This window comes from Numida meleagris, chromosome 16 (genome assembly GCF_002078875.1).
Source record: "Numida meleagris isolate 19003 breed g44 Domestic line chromosome 16, NumMel1.0, whole genome shotgun sequence".
Lineage (NCBI taxonomy): Eukaryota > Metazoa > Chordata > Aves > Galliformes > Numididae > Numida > Numida meleagris.
This window is the reverse complement of record NC_034424.1, coordinates 8,813,686-8,836,572: the sequence shown is the minus strand read 5'-3', so window position 1 is coordinate 8,836,572 and position 22,887 is coordinate 8,813,686. Positions and strand designations below refer to the sequence as shown.

General features: G+C 41.9%; 1 protein-coding gene across 14 annotated transcripts in view; it reads right to left on the bottom strand.

Moving 5' to 3' along the window:
- Nucleotides 1–22,887, bottom strand: part of CRB2 (crumbs 2, cell polarity complex component) — a 67,566-nt gene that overhangs the window by 32,146 nt on the left and 12,533 nt on the right. For 6 of the 14 annotated variants that reach the window (XR_002443583.1, XR_002443581.1, XR_002443582.1 and 3 more), the window contains exon 1: nucleotides 8,703–8,871. The exons of 1 other annotated variant lie outside the window; for it this stretch is intronic. Coding sequence is in view for 4 of the 13 variants with exons in the window: in XM_021413749.1 (XP_021269424.1) it covers nucleotides 8,703–8,856 (154 nt within the window). In the remaining 9 variants the exon portion in view is untranslated. Of the gene's footprint in view, nucleotides 1–2,504; nucleotides 2,706–4,163; nucleotides 4,265–6,767; nucleotides 7,043–8,702; nucleotides 8,872–11,622; nucleotides 11,746–12,109; nucleotides 12,128–22,887 lie in introns of those variants that run through there. 7 more of the 14 variants (XM_021413754.1, XM_021413755.1, XM_021413752.1 and 4 more) reach the window with 5 other exon arrangements.

The window sequence follows — 22,887 nt, the reverse complement described above, 5'->3', positions numbered from 1 at the left end:
CTCAACAGAATTTATTACAAAGTGATCTCATAAAATGTGGTCTCAGTAAGAAGTGAGTGAAGCACTGGCGACCTCAGCAGAAAGCTAAACACACTGTGTGCAAGATCACCTACATGGCTACCAGAAATGCAGGCTACCACCAAGACTGAGAAAGAACATGTATGGTTTTGGTTTTTTTTTTTTAGCTCTGTTTTTGATATTTTCGTCAATGTGCTCTAGGACATACACTAATCCCAATCAATTTTGGAATAGATTACCATATGCATATGAATAGTATATGAATATGCAACTGATGCAAATAAGCACAATGAATAGGTTCGCCCTTCCTGCTACACAACACACTGACCATAAAAACAGGCAATTTAGACCATGCTGTTTCATAAAAAAGAGATCAAAGAAGTCATCAAAAGACAGCAGTTCGTAATTTTCCGCAGAACTTGTTGGTGCTGGATCAACAAAGACACTCGGGCTTTCCCTTTCCCTTTCACCAGAATAATACAAATCAGTGACATTTTTAAGTGAAAAAACATGGAAAAAAAATAATGCAGTAATACTGTCCTGCAATCCTACTCTGAAATGAAACTGGAGAAGACTACAGTTTCTTTGAAGAACACGTTCCAGGCAGTTAGGGTTGGATTAGGAGGGACTTCAAAGGCCAATAGTCAGATATAAAGCATTCCTTGAGCTTTCTCAGGATAGGTCTGGTTTTGCACTTTAGAAGAAGCTGACAAAGGTTCTCCCTAAAAGACGGAGTTTGTGACTCTTTCTATCACTTTAAGGCAAACAAGTTGTTTTGCCAGGCTTCGTTTTAATAATTGACTTTAATCATTTTATACTCAATATCTTTATTAAATGTTCTTGTCAAACGGCAATTACAACAGCCAGGTATAAACTGATAAAATAAGAAGCAAGAAACTAAAAAGATACCAGGCAGCCTGAGACCCCCCTGCAGAGCTCACTGTCTCCCCCTGAGAGCCGGCAGGAATCTCTCTCTTCACTGTGCCAGGACAAGATGCTGCTGCACTGCGATGCCAAAGAGTTGTGAGAACTCAGTGACAGTGTGGGAGGAAGAGGCCCTCAAGGCTGCTGAACCAAGGCTGCTGTCCTTTTAGTTAAAAAACAACCACAACTCTGCAGCTTTGTTTATTCTGTTGTCTTATACGTTTTGAAATCTCAGTGGTAACTGTCCCACAGCATGAGTTGCACTGCAGTAAGTTCTTTCATAGATTTCCCTCTCCATTCCCAATAAGAGTTGCTTCCAATAAGACAATACACAAGATGTTATTTCATAGCTTGTGATGCACTGCCTTAGCATTACTCGCTGCCTTGTATCTTTTGGTTTTGCTTTTCACAAGTTTGGTTTTTGAAGGCCTCAGGAAACTATGACAGATGTTGGATGTTAACAGGGCCAAGGATACACCTGGCCTCATGGAAGACACTCAGCACCACACTGTCATGAAGAAAATCTCTCTCCCTCTCTCTCTCTCACTTTAATTTTAGCAGTTCAAGCTGTTGCTTCACAAGGCACCCTAGCTGTCACCTACCATGTACTCACTGATAACTGCTATCGTGCCTCACTGATAACTAACTACCTTAAAGGTGCCTTAGAGGGCACTTAAAATCCCAAGAGGGGATCTCTGGGTTATCAGCCCAGAGATTACCTTGTTTCCTTCACACTGAAGGACAGCACTGATGTGTGACTAATATTCTGGGTCGGTTTTTTTTTTTCCCAAAAGATATTTTATGCCTCATTCAAATAAGACAATAATATCTCAATATGCACCAAAAAGTGATGAGCAGACTCAGCGGTAACAACTGAAGATATTCCTCTCTGAACACCTGCCCATGTGCACGGCGCGCACAGTACACCCTCATCTTGTCACTTCCTCCTGATTACAATCTCGCATAAAAATATTCTTAATCATAGACACAAACACCGTAAGAGTCAGGATATCAGAAAATTATTTCCTGCCGTGGCAAAAACATAACGTGAGCTTAGGCAAGTCAATTCAATTTTCTGCATCAGACTGTCCAACTTACAAAATAGATACATGTGTATACTCTCTCTAGTGTCCTGTAGGATTAAATTATTCAAATCTAATACTTCAGAGGTATTAGAAAATTAGAGAATTAAAAAGTTGGATTTCTCCCGGCTCTATAACATTTTATTTCTGCACATGACGTAGTTATTACAACTGCCTAGCAGTAGGAGAGCCCATCACAGAAAGGGCCGTATTTTGGTTCCTGTTTCTGGATTCACATACATTTTCACTACTATCAGGATCTGAACATTCGCCTGCTCCTCTGATGTCCCTGATTCATTTCAGGAAGCAGAGAATGCCCAGCAGGAGGAGGCAGTCTCCAGAGCCCTGCGAGATGGGCACTTTACCCAGACTACAGAACACCAATGATAGAAGGAGCTGTCTTTCCTGTCTTTGGGTCAGTCTGAAGGCAGGCTTTCTGAGACAAAAAGAATTTAGATGGGTCCAATTTTTCTCACCCACCTCAGTTTTTCTCTTCCAGAAAGCCAGTACGATTCACATCACCCAGATGAAAAATGCACAGCTTCTTCTGTGGGACGTAAAATGTCAAACTGAAGCTGCAGAGCTTTTAACAGGTAACCAGGCCACACGTCTAACCGATAGCATTTCCCCATGTCCGAAACCAAGTACAGTAAAAGAATGTACACTCTGCTCCTCAAGGACCTATAGATGTGAAGAAGTCCCAAAAGGAGGAGAAAAGAGATTACACACTTCATCTTCTCAATTAGCACTTTTGTTTTCTTTTAAGCAAGTTGTGCCAGACAGGATTTACACACATTCTCCTCTATTATTTTAATGACATACTTTGGGAAAAGATTGCTTCATGCTTACAAGTTGTAACTTATGTTTCTGAAATTATTATTCATCCATTATGCATTAAGTATGATTTGCCCTGTTAAGTTCTTTGACTTTCAAGATATTTTACACCTTATCCTTGATGATTATCACCTTTGATGAAAATTTACCACAGACTCAAGAAGAAAGAGGTTTCCTTCAGGTGTATTTCACCAGCCCTGCTTGCTACAACGACTTGAAAAAAGACAAGTTACAATCAAGCGGTGAGAAAAACAGGCTTCCCAACAGCAGCCCCTAACTGCACCACAATAACTAGAGGAATCCTCACAGGGTCCAAGCAGTGAAGGCCCAGAAGCCCGGCCCGATGCAGTGCTCACCTGGCAGGCTGGGCTTCCGCCGATGACCCAGGCACATTTCCTGCTTGGGAAAGGTACCAAGGGCAGAAAGGGAACTCCTCCACCTCAAGTATCAGAGAATTTATTTAGTAGTTGTGAATTGAGAAAAGGAATGGAAAGAGTTATGTTTCCATGACAACAGGAATGCATGTGCTTATATTAGCAAATCCCTGCTGACCTCTGCTGATCTTTCCCTGTCCTGGTCAGTGTAAAGGATTAGTGGCAGGGTATACACTGTGACCTGTTCCCAGATTCTCCTCAACAGAAACAAGGCCTGGGCAAGCCTGAAAAGAGGCTTTTGCATTGTGTTCCCTCTCTTCCCCGACCCTTGCTAACTTCGGAAGGATAGTCCATCTGCTATGGAAAGTAATGACTGAAGGAAACCAGACCCTTCCTTAGGAGACACCTTCAGTTTACCTGTACAGGGAACATATAAGGCCTATGAGCAGACACTTCATGCATCTTTAAGAGTCACTCTCGACACAGCACAATGTTGCCAGCTTCAATACAAACTACATTTTGTGGCATTCCTCAGTTGTCAGCCGACTTCATGCATTGTTCTGTCTTAATGGAGACCAGCAGGTTCCATACAACATTTACATGCCAAGTTTTTGGTATGGCAGAGCTTTTTCATGCCAAATATGCACACAGACTATTAGCATAAAATATTCACAAAGAATTTATAAAGGCCTCGTTCACTAGATCTTCATGAAGACAAGCAGAAGAAGATGTGGCTCAGTTTCCCATTGTGAAATATGCATAATATTACCCCCATCAAAGAAGCAGAATGCTGATTCCTGGCTCTCTCCCACCCAGCTTACCCAGTGAATTGCTGAAAGGTGCCAAAAAGTGAGCAGCAACAGTGCCAATACTATGGCCAGAGGCATTAACAGCATTAATCAGAAGTACCACTTCAGGGAATTAAACTTACTCTTAACAGAGAACAAATAGCCAGCTCGATCTTTTTCATTATCTGTTCAATGTTTTAACACACATCTGAAGATGTACCTTCTATTATCTTGCTTCTAAAACCTGGAGAAAGATACCAGTTATAAATAAATGTTTTATGATACCATTGAATATATTGCCACAGTAACCCTTTGATCGTCTGTTCTTGACACACTCCTTTATTTCCCCTTGATAAACACTCCTCCAAGCTAACTAACCTTCATGGCTTACGCATTCTCTGATCTCTCAGCCATTTCCACAGATCAAATACAGAGACAGGGGGTTTCCTGTGTACTCAGTTAACCAAAATGAGTCATAAGCTTTACTTTCCAACTCTTAGTTCAATATGCTGACAATCAACAAAGTTGAAAAGATCATGCTTCTTTGTTCCCACATTTAGAAGAGAGTGTATAATTTAAACTCTCTGTACGTCCGAGCTAATCTCAAGAGCTTGCAGCAGAGCAGACACTGAGCCGCCCAAGGAAAGGTTTGTCTGCACGTGCTCTGTCAGCAGGCATCCAAAGTATGTTCCAGGCCAAGGTGTGTGAGTTACTGTGCTTGCTGGGGAAACAGGAATGAGTAGACACTCGGTTCTGTTCTCTAGAATCTACTGTGTTCTTTAGAACACAACAAATTAAGCTGAGAGCTATTCTGCTCATTGCACAGAAAACTGCAGTAAAACTGGAATGACACGCAGTCCCTGTTCCACTCCCTCTGGAGTTTATTTTAAACAACTGGAGATAGTGGGGGTCTGGAAGCAGAGTGCTCTTATGGTTACAGCTTGCAGTTGACCATCTGGACAACTGGAATTTTCTCAACACATCCTCAATAAATAACTTAGCCACTTGGTACTTCAATGACATTTATATTTAGCCAATTAGAAATAACAAATATAGTCATATGCCTCGCAAGGGCAAGAAAAGGCACTTCCTCGTGGCCTTAAAAGTGCTACAGGTGCTACACAAATACCACCATTCAGCACAGTTAAAATCTGGCAGAATTCCCCTTGCAAAATAGGAGAAGGCGTAAAGACTGGAAAAGTGGCTTCCCTTGAGCTTCCCTGCCTATACTGAGAAGTGTCACCCACCTGCACTCCAAAAGGACATTCTCAGTAAATGACTGTTCCAGAAAGGAGTTTCACCCACAAGCTATCAGCACAATGATCAAACGGCACAAATCCCCAGAAACAGGCCAGCTCCCGGCAGCCCCACACTGAGCAATACAGTAGGTGCAATGGGCCTTCCTTCTGCACAATACAAAACCACCGTAATTGCTTCACACTTCAAACCAGTAGCTATGGTTACTAGATACAAAAGACAATCCTGCTGCTTCCCCGCGGCCAGAGGAATTCCAGGCACTTGGAGCCGACACAAAGAAGCTGGTACAAGGGAAACAAAACTGAATCCACACTAAAAGCGAAAACCAAAACCAGCCTGACTTTCATAGTCATAGTCAGACGTGACCAAACAAAGTAAATTTAGGGAGGCTTCAGGAGAAAATAAAGACTGTGAGGAATAAAAAGAAAGCCGAAAACCTTATCCAACACTCAAAAAGGACATAAACGTTATCCAATATCATGAGGAGAACCCAAACTCGGTGTTCAGCAGGTATTAGTGGCAAGAAGGCACTTTGACCATATTTTTATCTTTCCTTTTTCACATCACTCATCGTTGCTGTTCTAGCTGAGTGGCAAGCAAACAGGACTTTTACATACAGGTACAGGCCACACAGTGCTGAGAAGAGCAGGAGGAGGCCAGTTCAATCCCAATCATATTTTCCAGTAAAAGGTTAGACATGTTCCTGACGTGACCTTATAATCCCCAGATGACTAAAACAGATGCCTAGGCCCAGCAGATCTCCAGACACCTATTCCAGAAGAATCAAATCTCTTTCTTACAGAGCCTAACAAATTGTACACAAGGGTGACTTCTGAAGCACAAAGACACATTCACACGAACTTGCAGAGTCTCAGTATGCTCAACTATATCCTATGGGCTATAAAATAAGTTTTTAACGTGGAAAAAAATAATAAAAAACCATGAGTGTGATATACTCGGTTACCTCATCACTTCTTGCACTTTCTTCAAAATTTCTAAGAGAATACTCATGCACTGTTTTCTTCCTCCACGTTTTGTCCCAGAGATACCTGACACTTGAGCACATTGGTATACTCCCCTAGATCCAACCCTCTTTTGCCTTGACATATCTCTAAAAGATATAGGACTGGAATAAAGCTCTGCATTTCTTCTGCACGGGCACAATGTGAAATCCAGAACTTTTCAGAGGAAAAAATATCAGTCGAGTATTTAATTACATGAAAGTGCACACAATTTCAGCACTAGAGAATAAATGCATTCACACGTGCAGAGGGAGAATGACAAAAGGAGACAAGACATAAGTAGAGGGGAAAACTTATCTACAACGGAATGCCTTTTATCTTCCTGATAAGAAGTTTTCAGGCTCCATCTAATCATGAGGGTGACATTTCATCAAGTTACGTTTACAACACAAGGGCAGATCATAGACTTGATCCAAAGTTACTGCATATTAGCCGGGTAAGAATTAGGCACAGAAGACAAAAACTTACCCCAAAATAAGAGGAAAAGTGGCAGCAGGAGAGCAGCATTGTACACCCTGGATGTAGTTTTCTTTAATTCCATGACAAGTCTAAGAGTGGCTGTTCTAAAAGCCTCAAGGGAGAAACAGTAGTTGCAAGCTACTGATTACCAGCTCTCCCCACATCACGGACTTCGGAAAGTTTTCTCTACCCCAGGCACCCACTCCATACCCTTCCGAACTGGGGACTAGCACTAACACCGTGGACAGAGTCCCTGTTCACTTTGAAATGCTTTACTCGTGTTCCTGGAGCACAGAGAAAATGCTGCCTGGATCACATGGATTGAACTGCACGGGGCAGAGCAAGCCGGATTTACAGGCATGGCAGCTGAAGCTCATCCATGCCCCCAGCCTGAAAAGAGTCCCAGGCTGTCAAAGGTAGTGGGAAATTGAATAACTGGGAGAGTCACAGTATAAGGCAGAAAGAAAAAGGGTTCCTGGGTGGTTTTTTTCTGCTTTTTGAACTCCCTCCACAAGAAAAGGAACCTTGTATCTCCACTGCTGCCAATGGAGCTCAGAATTGGCCTGGGGACTGAGGGAGGGCTGAGGACTATTTCCAGGATGCAGATTTCTATATAGTCACTACTTAAATTCCAGGTGAGGATCTTTAATACTTTTCCAAAAGAAGATGACTTGTTCAAAGAGAAGATAAGTCAAAAGACAGAAAAATCTCACTATTCATTCCAAAGAGCAGAGACGTTAGCGTTCACTGCTGTCTCATGAGATATGTGAACCCTCGACTCACAAACTCAGGAAAGGTAGATGAATCCTCTTTTCCTAATTCAGGAACAACTGCAGAGAACAACAGAAGCACCTGAGTAACACAATCAGCAAATCACACCTCCACACTTACATGCATGTGCTTAGTTTTAGAGTGGAAAAAATTGCCAGCGTCCATTGCTTTATGGGAGTCATAGGAAACAGACAGAGCTCACACTCAATTGTGACCTGCTAAGTACCTCTAAACCTGCACCACAATTGGATTAAATTAACCCTAATGAGAATTACGTATATTGCCTCACCCCTCCGCTGACAACTAAAAATAGAAGGCAGGTAAGATGTCATACAAATTCCTAGTTTAAAAAAAAAAAAAAAAAAGAGGGTGAGAAGGGTGAGAATTGGTGCAGACAGACCTATACTGTTTACTATTCCAGTGCTTCATTGGTTTCCTCCATTCTCAAGCGCTTAGCAATATTTGTGCCAGACTTCAAAAGCAAGTGCAAAAACTGATGAAAACTTAGTTCCACATTTTGGACAAGTTACATACTAAAATACAGGCTCTTTCCCCACAGGCATTCTGCTATTAAATAGAGATTACCAATACCAGAAATAGGCTCCAGCCACAAGGTATGAAGAGGTAAAGAATTCAACAACGCCCAAAATAAGCTCAAATTCACACAAATTTCCCCATTTTTAACTTGAAAATGCAGGGTAATGTGCAACAGAACAAAGACACTTCCAAGTTGGTGCCAGCGCTCCAGATGTTCCAAAGCTAAAACTGAGAGTAAAAGTAGCTAAAAATCAGAGAGAGTAGGTCTCCCTTAGGGTCTCATATGACATTTAGAGTGCACAAAGGTGTATACGAAACTACAACAGTGGTTCAAACCAAGGTGTGAGGTTTCCCAGTGCTTCTGCTGTTACTCATGTGTTTGCTGACTGTGGAATCTTTTCTAGCAAGAAAAAAAATAAAAAGGCAACCACCTCCCCAGAACCTGATGAAAGCAACAACAATCCTGCAATAAGTAATTGATATCATCCCCAGATTCTTTCAGGAGGGACAGAGGATGATGGGCCAATGCACTGAAATGGATTGTTACTACGTTGTTTCTACCGTCAGTGCAGAAGGCAGAACAGTAACAGCACTTTCACCATGAAAACACAGACACAAATGGTTTTGCTCACCAACCTGACTTGGAACACTCCAAAGATGATATATCACGTGTTATCAACCTTATCTGGACCACTCTGTTCCCATCTCCATCTCTGGTGTCTTCAGTCTGTTTTCTCAAGATCAGCCTCACTGAGTTTTTTGCCAGCAACCTCAGCCATCTGGAACTCATTTCTTTCCCTTTAGATTCTCATTTTACTGTCAAGGACTTAACCAAGCACTGACACAGCAGAACCTTTCTGCTCAGAATTTTTTTTCGCCTCACCTGCATAAATTACACTGCTTACCTTTTCCAGTTCAAAGCACATACACGTGAATCCACTGCAAAGTTAACTCTGGAAGAAACCACAACTCTTCTGCCAACTCCTGACAGAGACCTGTTACATGCCAGCGAGACTCAGAGAAGAGCAAACAGTTTAGGTGAGGCTGAACAACTAACCAGGCCATGAGGAGCATTATTGGTGTCTGGGTGCATTTGAGACAATGTCTCATGCAGCAGCTTCTTCTGCAAACATGCAGTTTTCACTCTGGAGTCATTATCTAGTCTGCCAATGTAATGTTGATGGGTTCAACCTGAATTGCTTATATGGCCATTTTATCAATAATATTACACATGCAGGAATGCTATAATGTTTTTGATGCTACCATTTCATGCATTTGTCACAACAGGGTTTGGACTTGAGCTACCTCGGAAATCACAGCAGAATGAGGTTCTCAGACAAAGCCTTCCACAGGCAGAGCTGTGACAATCTCATGCCTGTTCTGCTGCCAGATACTGTGAATTCTGCAGTGTGGAGTGTGTTAGGAGGGATGATTCTCCTGAAAAGGGTTAATTTGTTCTCTACAGCCACTGTTAACACCTCCACGATACCTGCTGGGACTTAAGGTTCATTTAGTGTCACTCTTTGCCCAAGCTACTGAAGCTTCCATGGGTCAAGATATCTTCTTTCATCATAGTAAATAAATTACCTTAATCCAGTGCCTACCTCCAAATATATTATAATTTAATTTTTCAACATTCACAGTTAAAATTGTATGAGATTTTGCCAGCATAAATAGCAGACCTCTTCTGCGCTGGGCCCTTGGGCTTACAAAAACCAATGTGGGTATTAACCAGCTTAGTCCAATTAAAAGACCTTAACACAACTCTGCTAAGGCCCTGATTTGTTAGGCTTGACTACATTTGCAAAGAAAGAGCAGAACTGGGTGGATTTGTTATCTAAAGAATAAGCTCCAAGTCCTTAGTCATCCTTGCTAAAGCCTTCCCCAAACTGGCCATGGATTGTGCTACCTCTGCACTGCTGCAGTCCAACGTCAGTATAATCTGCTCTTTAACATAGTATTAAAATTAGAGCCAAAGGACACAGCTGCTTTCGTCTGTGTAACACTCATTACGAGAGACTTAAGGACAGCAAAACAGCAAGGCTTCTATTCTCAGCTGGTAGGCAGGAAACTTCGCAAGCCGGAAATGCATGCCATGAAAATGGGGCAGCAACAGGCAAGCTGGATTAGCAGAAAAGGGAGGGAGCAGGTTCGGGGTACCCAGCAGAACCTGTTTTCTACATGCTCTACTCTTCTGTAAACTTTTTGGAAAACAGTCCTATTCATTTTTCTACAAACAGCTCAGAATGGACTGCACAGCAAAGTACCTAAACAAAACAGTCAGCACTTTCCATTCGAAGAACCATGTATGCTTGCATGTATTGCACAGCTTTTCCTCACAGGGGTTAAATAATATGCTAATATTACAAAGTGGGTATTAGAGATGTGTGTGATACGACAGTCAGTGTCACAGACAGAAGCTGGCAAGAATGCAGTTGTTCACACCTCCTGTCCTGTGCATGTACTGCACTTAACCCAGAGGAAAGGGCCTCAGCTCCCCATCCTTACAGCTCTGGAACCTCACCACTAAACACAAATATCCCACTTTTCTGAACTGAACAATACAACAAAACAGGATCAAAATCTTCTGGTTTTTTTTTCTTCCCTGTTTTCCTCTGAATGTCATTAGGCACAACTCCATGTTGCAGGCTTGGAACTAGGCAAGCTGAGCTACCTAAGAAAGAAATTTCCAGTTCCACTCAACGCAATTGTGAGGGAAAAAAAAAAAAAAAAAAAAAGTAAATCACTGCTTCAGTACACTCTCAATCACAGCCGAAAAGTGCAGGGTATACTCAAAAAGACTTCAGGTTTTAGAATTTCAAGCCTACAGACAGCCCAATTCCATGAACTGAAAGGTTCAAACACAGTTTGGTGATGTAATGCTTGAGAGCTCTCTAGGGTCTGATCTCTCAAAATTTCCTCTTGCAGAAGACAGTTATCCTTACAATTCACCAATTTTCCATTTGGCCACTAGATGTCCCTTCTGCACTGCACAATCTCATGCAAAGACTACTGTATGAGAACAGGAATTGAAAAAAAGTTATGCATCACCTGCACTGCCAAACAAACACGACTAGAAATATCCTGAAAAGCAGCAGGACTGTGCCAAGCAGCACACTGAACACTATAAGGCCCACTGCACCATCCACACATCAGACAAACCAAGAAAAGGTTTTGTCTGCAAGTCAAAACTTGGAAGGTGCTGCTAAAACTTGGCAAGAATCACACAACATTTCCAGTCTTAAAATATCCTAATTACACTTTTTAGACATAATAAACTTCATCAATTACAGAGTACCTAGTACATGACACTGGTCAGTCCTGGATAATGGCAAAGAAACTGTCAACATGAGAAGACATAGTAGAAAGGCTGCTACTTCTTGTTGTGTAGCAACTGAGCAGAGAAATGTGAGGGATGGTCACAATCCTGACTCAGTCTCACTTTCCTGGAACACAACCATCGTTTCCTATAAAATCATAGTGTAAACGAAGAAGAGCAGTCCAGCAAGACACACGCAGAACAAACATTTATGCATGGGAGTTTCATAGGAAATACCTGAGCGGGCTAAGGCTGAACGCAGGAACACGCCCGAGGTTGGCGGTGCCTCCTCCCGCACAGCGCGGCCACCCGGCGCCACCGCGCGGCGCACGGCTCTCACTCCGGCGATGCACCAGCGACCTGGAGCGGACAGATAAAGAACAGCTCATGTCTGCAACGCAGCTACAAACAAGGGCAAAAGTCTCTGAAATCCTGCTTTTACTGAGAAACTGGGGCAACACCGGATCGTCTTAAGAGAAATGGTATCTTAAACAAATTTCTTCTCATCGGTATTACCGACAAACTCTGAGAAGACATCCCTCTGCCTGCAGACTATAGGTCCGGAGTTGGGATTTGAGAGGACAAAATTGGAGCAGACTTCCCGAAGTCTGAAATCACCTGCTCTGCACTGCAATATCAGCTGCTTGTGCAGATTGCTATAACATGTCTCATTTCAGAAAAGAGCTAGAACTGTAACAAGAATATCCAGGTACACGCAGAGAACCTTATAGCTTCTTCTCCAGTGTACGGGCCTGTTCAGAACACACACAGTCTAGGCCACAGTAAAGATGGAGCCAAGCTTCTGCCAAGTTATCTCTAAGAGAAGTCGCAGAAGTCAGGCTCTAACCATGCATGCAGCCTTTGATCTCTGTGAGGCTCTGCTGGAGCGCTGCAGGTCAGCCTGGAGCCCCTTTGATCCTCTTTCGCTGCTCACAGCTGCCTCAGTGGGAGCCAACCCCTGGCAGGAGGCCTCTCTGCACACAGGGTGCTCACAGGAAGCAGCTCACTGACTGGCAGAGGTCTCAAGCAAAAGATTCAGCGAGTAAAATGCTGCAGCAGGAAGCAGCGTGAGTCCAAGATGTTGCCTAGGTCCAAGAGGGTTTTGAAGTTGTGTTTTTATTACGAGGTCTTTTGGGGGTGGTTTTTGTCAAACTGCTCCAACATGCTTGTAAATGTCCCTTTTACTGACACGCACTACTTAGAGGCTTTCAGTACTAAGTAGTACTCGGGGGCAGTTTTCTGACCTACCTGCCAAAAACAGCTTTGAGGGGCAACTTTCTAAATTAGCACGTTTGTTGCAACTGTCTGCATTGCTGGCAACCCTGGAGCCATGCTGGTCCCCAGGGCACTTAACAGGCTTCAGGGGAGAAGCGAAATGCTCCGCCAGAACCAGTGCTGTGGCAACTGAGGCACGGACTCCATTGCTAGTGCAGGACAAAGCCCTTTATTGCACGTGCTCACAACCTTTTATACCACACAACAACCCCTTGGCCACGTGTCCGAGCCAGGTGCCTCGTGCATGTTTACAGCTGGTGCAAGCAGCTGCTGAGCTTGTTTACTCATCCCAAGGTCTTGTGTTCAAAGTGAGAATGTCTTTGTTTTCCCACACAGCACAGCCCACCATCAGAGCCAAAGCAAGGAGTACACAAGTGATCCCCACAGCAGAGCCCAGGCAAAAGGAGTCTTCTAATAACACAAAAGTTAGCACTCTGTGAAGGTCAAAGCAAGGGGGAGGAATGGGAATTTTGGAAATGCCCCCACCTGGACCTGAATAGCAAACACCTGTAACTGCACTACAGGAGCACACAGAGTGAGCGTGCTCTGGAACAGCCTAGTCTCAGAGTCCTGCTGCATGCTGTATGTGATGTGGATACCACAGAAAGTACACCTCTGAAAACTGCATAAAGCAGCAAGCACTGCCTCACTTTCCTTCCAGGCGTAAACTCTGATCTCTCACAGCCATCATGCACACAGCAGGCCCTGCAACGAACTCTCCGCAAAAAACTGGGAGTGTTCACCACAGTAGGTAGCAAGACGAAATGGGATGCAGGCCACAAATTGCCAAATACTGAAGAATTTTCTCCAGGATTACAAAGACGCGGGGTTCGCTTTTGCGTGTCTGCACCTTAATTCTGTTATTCTTGCACACTTAATTAGGCCTAACTCCTCATGTTCTTTTGAAAATAAGCCTTGTTTGCTTCTAAACACATGCCTAGACAAGGGTAGGCTGAAGCTTGTAGGACTTCAGCACTTTTTTCTCTGCCCTGAGGGAAGCTCTAGTTGATATTATTTCTCTTAGGGAACATGGTTTGTGCACATTTTCTACATCATTTCTTCCAACAGGAGGCAAAGCAAGTTCCTGCTGAGCTTCTGCTAAAAGCTAATATTGATCTGCAACACAAGCACCTGAATCTTTAGCTCTACTAACTGGCGTACTGAGTGTGCGCACGAGTTCATCAGTATGTCTGAAACAATGACTGCATGATGGACTCTGGGAAAAAAGGTAGAAACAGAACACGTCTGAAACAGAAGAGTCCATTATACACATGAGCACTCAGAAACTTACAGTATTAAGCGATGTCAGCAGATGAAAGCAAACACATAGGGAATTGCTTTAAACTTTTCCAACCTATTCCTGAACAAAGCCACAGGAACAGAGAACTGGTAAATCCTTGTAAGAGCACAACGATGACTTCATCAAAAGTATAATTGTTTCAGTAAGAGCAAGAATAAGCACCAAGGCAACTCTCCTGGCCAGAAACATGTAAGGCTTCTGAGGCTGCATACAAAATATTCAAGAGGATGGATCCAGGAACTTCCCAAGAACTACGGCAAGAAACCTGGAAAGAATTCTAACATTTTAAATCAGATATGAGATGCCAGTCCCGCCTTGCCATTCACCAATGATATATATCTCTGGAAAGAAACATGATAATTGACAGCTTATTGGAACACTATCCATTTCATCCCTGAGAAACTCCATTGCAACTAAGTCACCCCTATATTTATCACAGCAAGAAGCAGCATCTTGTATATTTAAAGAAGATTCCATGCCAAGGCCAATTTGCCAGAAAAATTTATTATGCTTGAATGCGTTATGAGATGGAAGTCGCAAACCTGACAGTTTAAATTCCCATTTGCTTTGGGAGTGGGTGAATATACCAGCCTGGCTCCACTGTTTGAGTATATGGTTGGGATGAATCTTTCTGCTTCCAATTCAGCTTTAGCTCCTCCTCTTTCTATTAAAGGACTTGACTTCAGAAAAATTTCCTTTCCGTATCTGGAACCAGAAAGCAAGCCAAAGTATAGATGGACGAGCTTCCCGTAATAGTAGAAGAGAGGCAGAAAATTAATTTCACTCCATGGTATTTGGATCATTCTCTGGATCTTTAGCTTTGCTAGCTTGTACATTCAGTGAGTCACAGAGGTTTGGTAAGAGCCTATCAATGCTTTTCAGAAAAAGCCTTTGGCTGAAAATGTAAACTCCATTTGATCCTGAATCTTTTTTTAATGCATGACTCTGAACCAAGGGACTTTGCACATTTCTGCTAGTCTCACTTCTAGAAGGTCAGGAGGGCAACGACTCTGGAGAAAATGGAATCTGAGAAGCAAGCAGAAAATCTCTTTAGATGTGTGTGTTCTGAGAAAAAGATAAAATCGCTGTCACTTGGGGTATATGAGACTAAATGGGAATATCTTCAATTCTAGTTCTGCCTCTCCACAAAGCTTGTTAAACCACAGGTTCCTTTTGCTTCTGTATTTTCTTTTTCTCAGACTAGGCAATGTAATATGAAGATTAAACATTACGCAGCGCTCAGTATTTCTGAGATTTTACAGATTCATTTGGTTTTTAAAGGTATAAAGACAACTGGCAATGCTACCAACTGCGAGGGCTGTACAACACTTCCCCCTATAACCCAAGGCTTGAACAAAATGATGACTGCCTTGAGGGTTTCTTTGGTCAGACAGCCTTAACCCTAAGCAGCATTCAAGAGTGCACACTTAGGTGAATGATCCAGCACTCTTACTATAGCAACCAACTTTCAATAATGTATCAATAAGAAAAAAAAATAAATCAAAACCAAAACTAAAATGCACAGGAAAAAGCTAGGAATGTCAACACATTGCTTTTCTACCTCAGAACAGTTTCCTCGCTTTCATTAAGAGCAGTAGGAGGTTATGTCCTACAAACATGATTTTAAAATTGTGGATTCACTCTTGGCTATTAAATACTTCAATGCTGCTATATCCTTAATTCCATTTTCCTTGTTTATTTCCCCCCAGTCACTTCACCCTGCAGACAATCTCTGTTAAAATCATTAAGCTGACACTTTGTATTCCCACCACAAAGTTTCCTCTATAGTTAAAGCTACAGTGAACGTCACAGCTCCTCCTCTCCCCATGACTTTAAAGCACACAACTCTCCATGACGCTAGCCAGTGAAAACCCTGACCTGCTGATTCTGCCCAGCAGAGGATTTTGTCTCCTGTCTTTTTCTATTGCTTCACAGAACCAGTACTTCAGTTACGAGCACACTTTGTGGGCTGAGAGAATCCCACTGCTAGGCCAGAACAAGTACCTACTATTCAGGGACCAGAAGAACTTTTTCAGGCAATAAGACACAGGAATCAGCACGGCAGCAACAGACAGTGCTTCCTTGCTCACTCATCCATCCCCAGCTGAAACTGAGACTTCATGAATAAAAAAAGTCAGTAGAAACAAAAGAGTGAAATGGAATCTGTTATGTCAGTGACAACCTGCTAGGTGTCAGGTGCCCAACCCGCAGAGCCCAACCAAGGACAAAGTGGTCGTTCTCTATTAACTGTGGTGGGATGTTGGGAATTTTGAGCAGATGTTAATAGGATGAATACATACTAGTTGTACAGTCACAGAATGATAATGCCCCTGCACACCAAAAACATATTGATCTCCTGAAGCGCACAGTTAGAACATCTAATAGCTCTAGCGGGAGCAGGGAAACACTCAGGGGATATAAAGAAAAAAAAGATGCAAAGATGCTATAAGACTGCATAGTTTTATCAGTCAAAACAGCTCTGGGGCATGCAGGGAATGTTAAGATGCTACTGCACATACAGACACGTACTGAAGTAACACAATGCACATGAATGGGAAACCAAATTTACAGAATTTGTAAGATTCTAACGGCTCTAAAATATTTCTTCTAGGTGTTATGTTAGAACCAGGAAGAACCTAGAGAGGGAAAAAAGCACGGTCCTGGAGGAGCAGAACTGTGTGGGGGAGGAAAAACAAACAAACCAAAACATGCAGAGAACGATGCAGATGCTGTTCAAAAACAAAATCAAAGGGAAATTCTATTTTAATAACCTCAACTGTTATTAGTAATGCAAATCAGAACTTTGTTCTAAAAGGAAATCTCATTTCTAACTTACAGTGTCTTTTTCAAATGCAACACATGTGAAAGCTCCTTTTTAAACAAGGGCTATATAACCAGAAAACTTAATTCATTCTCTTTGCTTTGATATTTAGCTCAGCATTACACATTCTGTCAAAAGTGAAATGGCGTCCTCCATTTTGCACTAGAGGGCTAAATGGGCCAATAGTGTATGCTCTCTGCTCCATGGTTCTGACCCGGTTTATTTTCTCCACCTCACAAAAGGACATAGCTTCTTGAAGGACAGTGAGACTCCAGGAGAACCAGACTGCAGATCACCTGCTTGTTCACAGGTGTTTTTCATTTCTATCTGACTAAGCTGCGCTAACAGAAAGACCATTGTAAAGTTGACTCTCGGCAGTGCCACCGTAACATAACTCTAAGAGCTCTGGTCAATAGCATTATATATCCACTGAACTGCTGAGGGCATTAAGCAAACACTTTGAAGAAACAAGAAAAGATTCCAGTTGTCCTGAGCTTCCCATTCTCTGACCGCAAAACCGCACTCTCATATCAAATGGGGAATGAAACTCAAGAGACATTTTAATACTGCACCCCTGCTCTAATTAATAATCCTCCTTATCAATATTTGATGCAGTTGTTACTGTGTCTCCTCTCACTATTACACTTTTCATAAAATGCTCTGAATTATGCTGATCTCTAGCAGTGTAATAGCAATGTACTCCTTCCAAGGCAGTACAGACAGAAATCACGGCATCTCCTTTCCTAACCTGGTGCCTTTCCAGAATCCCATTTTGTGACTGGTCTATGAGACTGGCATTTGTAGCATATGCAATCAGGTAACAATTTGTGAAAATACGTGGACTCAGCTCTAAATGAGGCCCCTGCTTCCCTTCCTGGCCTGCGAGACTGCCATTATATGGGGAAAAAAAATCATATCCTGAACAACGTACCAGTGCACAGATGCTGAGCACAACAGAGGGCAGTTGTTGTGTGTACTGGCATGGAGAGCCACAATTAATAAGGTACAAAATGACAACAAGAAAAACTTACCTTTTTTTTTGTTTTTGCAAATTAAAGCGTTGAGGAGCAGGGTGTGGATTACACTGTGCTAAATGTAACAGAAATACCCATTCATCACCACAAAACCTTCATTCATGTCACACAAACTTACTTTGATATGTACATGATTAGATATGCTACTGTGGTTGCATTTCCACGGGTTAAGAGTAACCTGCTGCTACCCAATTGCTCACTGTTACAGTTCCACAGGAGCACTTCCTCTCTGCTTTGCATGCGTAACTGCAAATGCGGTAACTCCCTAAACAGATGTTGTTAACATGATCAAGAATATTAATTCAGCAATTTAAAGTGCTTAAACTGATGATAATTACTTCGGCAAAAGGCAGCTCAAGAACAATTGCATGTAACTACATGAGAAGTAAAGCATTCTCCAGTCCAACTCTCACCATTTGCAATGCAGAAGCCTCTTCGGAAAATAAAACCCATAGTCAAAATTCTCCATCAATGCAGAATCATTAAGATTGGTTCCCGCTGCTGAAGAACTGAGACAGAAGGAAAGGCAGTACAAACTCATGGAAATAGAATGGGCTTTTGCTATAAATTCTCCAGTCCTTCCATTTCCAAGTATTCTCTTTTTCCATCAGCAAGGGATCTTATTTAAAACAACAAGAAGTAAAATTAAAGCAAACGTGTAAGAGAATAACGACCATCTGATTGAAGGGAAGCACTTTGCCTGTACATATTTTGGTGCTACTCAGTCTGCCATCTCCACAGGACAACTATTCTCAAAGCAGAGGTAGGGTCCGAGGCTCTACTCACACCAAAAATGTTCTGGCAGCTTTAGTTGGTGGAACATAAAATTGAGATACTAAAATGAGAAGATTAAAAGAAAAGCAACAAAGAAACGTTCAAGTCTTCACAGGACAAGGGATAGAAGACAACATACCAGAACAAGCCTGCTAGGACTGCTGGTTACTGAATATCTCCTACACTTACCATCTGACTCAAAGCTCAGTGAAGTACTTAAAGATCCCCAGCAATTACAGTAAGCTTTGGTTCAGGCTCACCAAGATGACACTACTAGGAAGCTCAATCCTTCCACATTTCAGAAGACTGTGACAAACATTAGACTGCCAAAGTCTGTAAAAATTACAGAGAGACAGAGTAAATCCTGAACAAGACTAGCCCAATGCACTAGAAATACAACATCATGTAAGCTTTGGGGGAACTTTTAATCTCATCTGTTGTGTCTTTAAAGAAAGATGTGATTGCTTTTTATTTTATTTTTTTTCACAGTAATGATACAAGTACAGTACAGCAAACAGATGGAGGTGTCATAAGTGAAGTGTGAAAAAGAAAAAAAAGCGAGAGTCCCACTGCTGGAGATTATCATGCTGTGAAGTCCTGCTTGTACCGATCCGTCAGAGAAATGGCTCAACTCCCACAGGCTGGGACAAGCAATGGGATAGGCAGAAGTCCTTAACCTGAGAGACATAAGATCCTCAGGGATGGACTGGTTCACCGTACCACAAAGCAAGGCACGTTGCAGAACTGGACGTGCCAATAATGGCGTGCAGCAGAGCAGCAGCCTGCAGACTGAGGGCCTGCTGTTACAATCAGCTCTGCCATGACCGTGTGTGCAGGAGCGTTCATGGAAATTCTGAGTAGCGGAGCTCTTGAGAACAAACATCAGATGACAAAAGTAACGCTTTAGCATCTTTGTTTTTTTCCCCCAGTTATCAAAATAGTATGGAAAGCACAGAAGATAAAATGTCCGATAAGCAGAAAAAACAAACTAACTAGATGTTATCAACACATGATGGAAAAGGCTTAATCATAACCAGGTGAACTATCAAAGGCTGTGGATCACCATCACAAAATACACAAGTTAATTTTAACTGAGCACTACAGACTTTGAGGAAAGTACTGATTTCTCTATTAAAAATGTTAACGATATGTTAAAATTTAGTCTTTTTGACAGGATGTCCTTTGCTAAACCACTCTAAATGGTCACCTGTTCAGCTAAAGCAGATGCTCTTTCTGACACGTGATATAAAAAGGACATTAATTTTTCAATTCTGCTTTTGAAGGATGTTTCAGGTATTGATTTTACCTCATGCTCGACATAATTGATGCTTTCTTCATAGCTACTAATCTTCTGCTGCTCAGAGCAGAGAGAGGCAGCGTTTTCCACATTTTCATGAAGTCTCTGAACAGTTTGCTTGCTTTAAAACACAGTGTTCTCTGAACAGATCTTCAAAATGTGAATCTTTTTCTGTTCATAGGTGTCTCCTGGGGCCCTGAGTGGGTTGTGATAGCACAGACACCAGTTACTCAAAATAGTCTGTATCCAATCACTTCACTTGATGCTGATTAAATATATAACATGCAACTCATCCAGTGTTGGAAACAAAAAGGCCTAGGGCACCTAAGAAATGCCGTCCTTATAGAGCACTGATCCCAGACCAGACCAGTGAGAAGTACTATAATGGCACCCAGTCACAAACCACTACTCTAAAGAGAAGAAAACCAGAACAGAAAGGAATTGTGAGAAAGTTCGAGGTAAAACTGTTTTTTTGTGTTATTTTTTTAAAAAACTTTTTACTTCATGTATTAGACAATCTTAGTTGTAGACCAGTATGAGAAAAGAGATGTCATACAGACTCTTATTAAAAACAGTCCCTACTTTTTCAACACTGAAGGAAAAGACAAACAAAGGCACAGGCAAGGCAAACGCCATCTCAGGCTCCCCAGGTATTTTGAATATACAAAAGTAAGTGTGGGTTTATACTCCTTTAATTATGCATTGCATCTGAATTATGTATTGAACAGAGAGCATACAGGAATTCTGGTGGAAAGAAACAGCACAGTGCAGTAATGCTTCCTCACCCAGGATAAGACACACATGTACCCTGCAAAGGTTCACTCTAGTTGAAACGAGTGCAACCATTCCCAGACAGAATCCAGGCACCCATTCTCACTGCGAGAAATTTACCATAGCCCTTCAGAGGAGAACACTTACATTGCTAGTGAGCAAAAGCTTCTACTCTAAAGACTGAATGATCTTGGTGATTCTGTGATTCTACAAGCCTACAAGGCCTAACCTATTCACCACTCCAGTAATTCTCTGTGCCACAGACAGACGTGTTTAAATGCAAAGTATACAATATGCCATTCATATCAATCAGTAGTTTTATAATACATGGCAAGCTCCAGAAATGTTCAGATTATTGTGGGACTTTACCTAATCAGTAATTTTACTATTCTGTTGAAAAAATACAACTGTTCTTCCTACTCTAAATCAATATTTACATCTCCACCATTTTTATGAGGGACAGAAATGAATCAATGCTCATAATGTCATATAATCTAGCTCTACTGTCACTTGAAAGTAAAAGTCAGCTATTTTACTGCTAGCATACACATATAGTGGAGATAACACCTACATTAATCCTGCATCAAGGAATATATTCATACACAAAAGGTTCACTTAGATAAAGACTCCTATATCCATTCCATCCTTAATTCTATCCCCTTCTTTCTTTCTTCCTAAGTGTTGTACATTTTAAGCATATAGTTGTATAACATACAGGAAGACTTTTCAGAGAATTGGTAGTAGATACATGATTAATTCTCTGACATAGTTTCAAAGGTAGGTCTGTCTTACTCTTACTCATTTCACGAGGCAGACATCAACAAGAAATGTGCTCCCCCACCCTGCTGCCTCTTTAGATTAGGTCTGCACCTTGTACTGGGTGAAATACCAAACACTGCTCCCCAAAACTAAGTTTGAAGGAGAAAACAACAGCTGTCAGATAAGAAGTCACACATGCAGGTTGATGTTTTTGTTTTGCTCTGAGAAAAATATTCTGAAACTCCAGATCTACTTCTGCATTAAGAATCTTTCTGCTTTTGTCTTTACTTAGCACAGTGTCCTCCTTCCCCTGAAATCAGGACCACGTAGGCAGGCTGACCAGCAGCGCTGCTTGGCGGCCAGACCTCCTCTGGCTGGGGCCGGTGGCAGGCAGTGCTGCCTAACTGCCACTTGGTGGCAGAGGCTAAATACCAGAATCACATTTCTAGTTCCCAAGAATGCACCATGCATGCTTATTCTCTGCTCAAGGTGACCCTGAAGATCACATCTTGCTACCTCATTAATTATTACACGTATTTATTGACAAATTAAAGATACAAACAAACTTTTTTTTTTCCCCAATTACTTTGAGTTTTAGTAGAATAAGCAGAATTAACTTGGGGGTTTTTGAATTTAACACATTTATTTTCTGTTTCCTCTCTATGGCATCACGTCTCATGTGAGTTAAAACATCAAGCACTAGCAGCTACCTTTTTAAAAGAAAGAGCATAAGAAGTTCTGACCTACCAAGCTATTTGAAAAGAAAATGAATTTACGGCAGTAATCAAATTAAGCTCGTTCTATACTCCTCTTCCAAAGACATGTCTAATCTTTAAGTATTTAGCAGATAATTCAATTACTATTTTATTTAGAGCAACTCTAAACACAGTCTATGTTACTTAGTGTGATTTCTTTCACAACGTGAGTAGCCCACAAACAGATGCTTCTTACTGTCTACTTCACGAAACCTAGCTTATCATCCCACTTCTGAGGAAGCAGCATCTTCTATTCCTCATATGCTGCAACAGCTCTGATTCTATGGCCACAACCTTCCTTTCCATGAGCGGGGAAACCTCATAACTTCAGCAGCTTTGCCCAATGCGGGAGTAAGATACAAGGCCCAGCCAAAAGATAAAGCTCTTGTTCAAGCCACAGGGACCTACCTGAACTTACACAATATTTCCCCTTCTGCATCTATGTTCTCCCCTTTTTGTTTCAGAATCTTTTCAAAATCATCATACCACCGAAAGCCTCAGAAACACATACAGCAGTAACTATCCTTTTTATCTATAAATGAAAGGGAATGGAGAATTTCACATTTGCAGAAGGATAGGGCATGATACTACGAGCAGCCTTGATGCCTGACCTTGGCCAAAATACTCTTTCTGCTTCCTACAAGTGTGGTACCTCAACCTTTACTCCTCTCTGCCCACATCTCCAACTCCATAATAATTCTAACATCAGTCAGAGA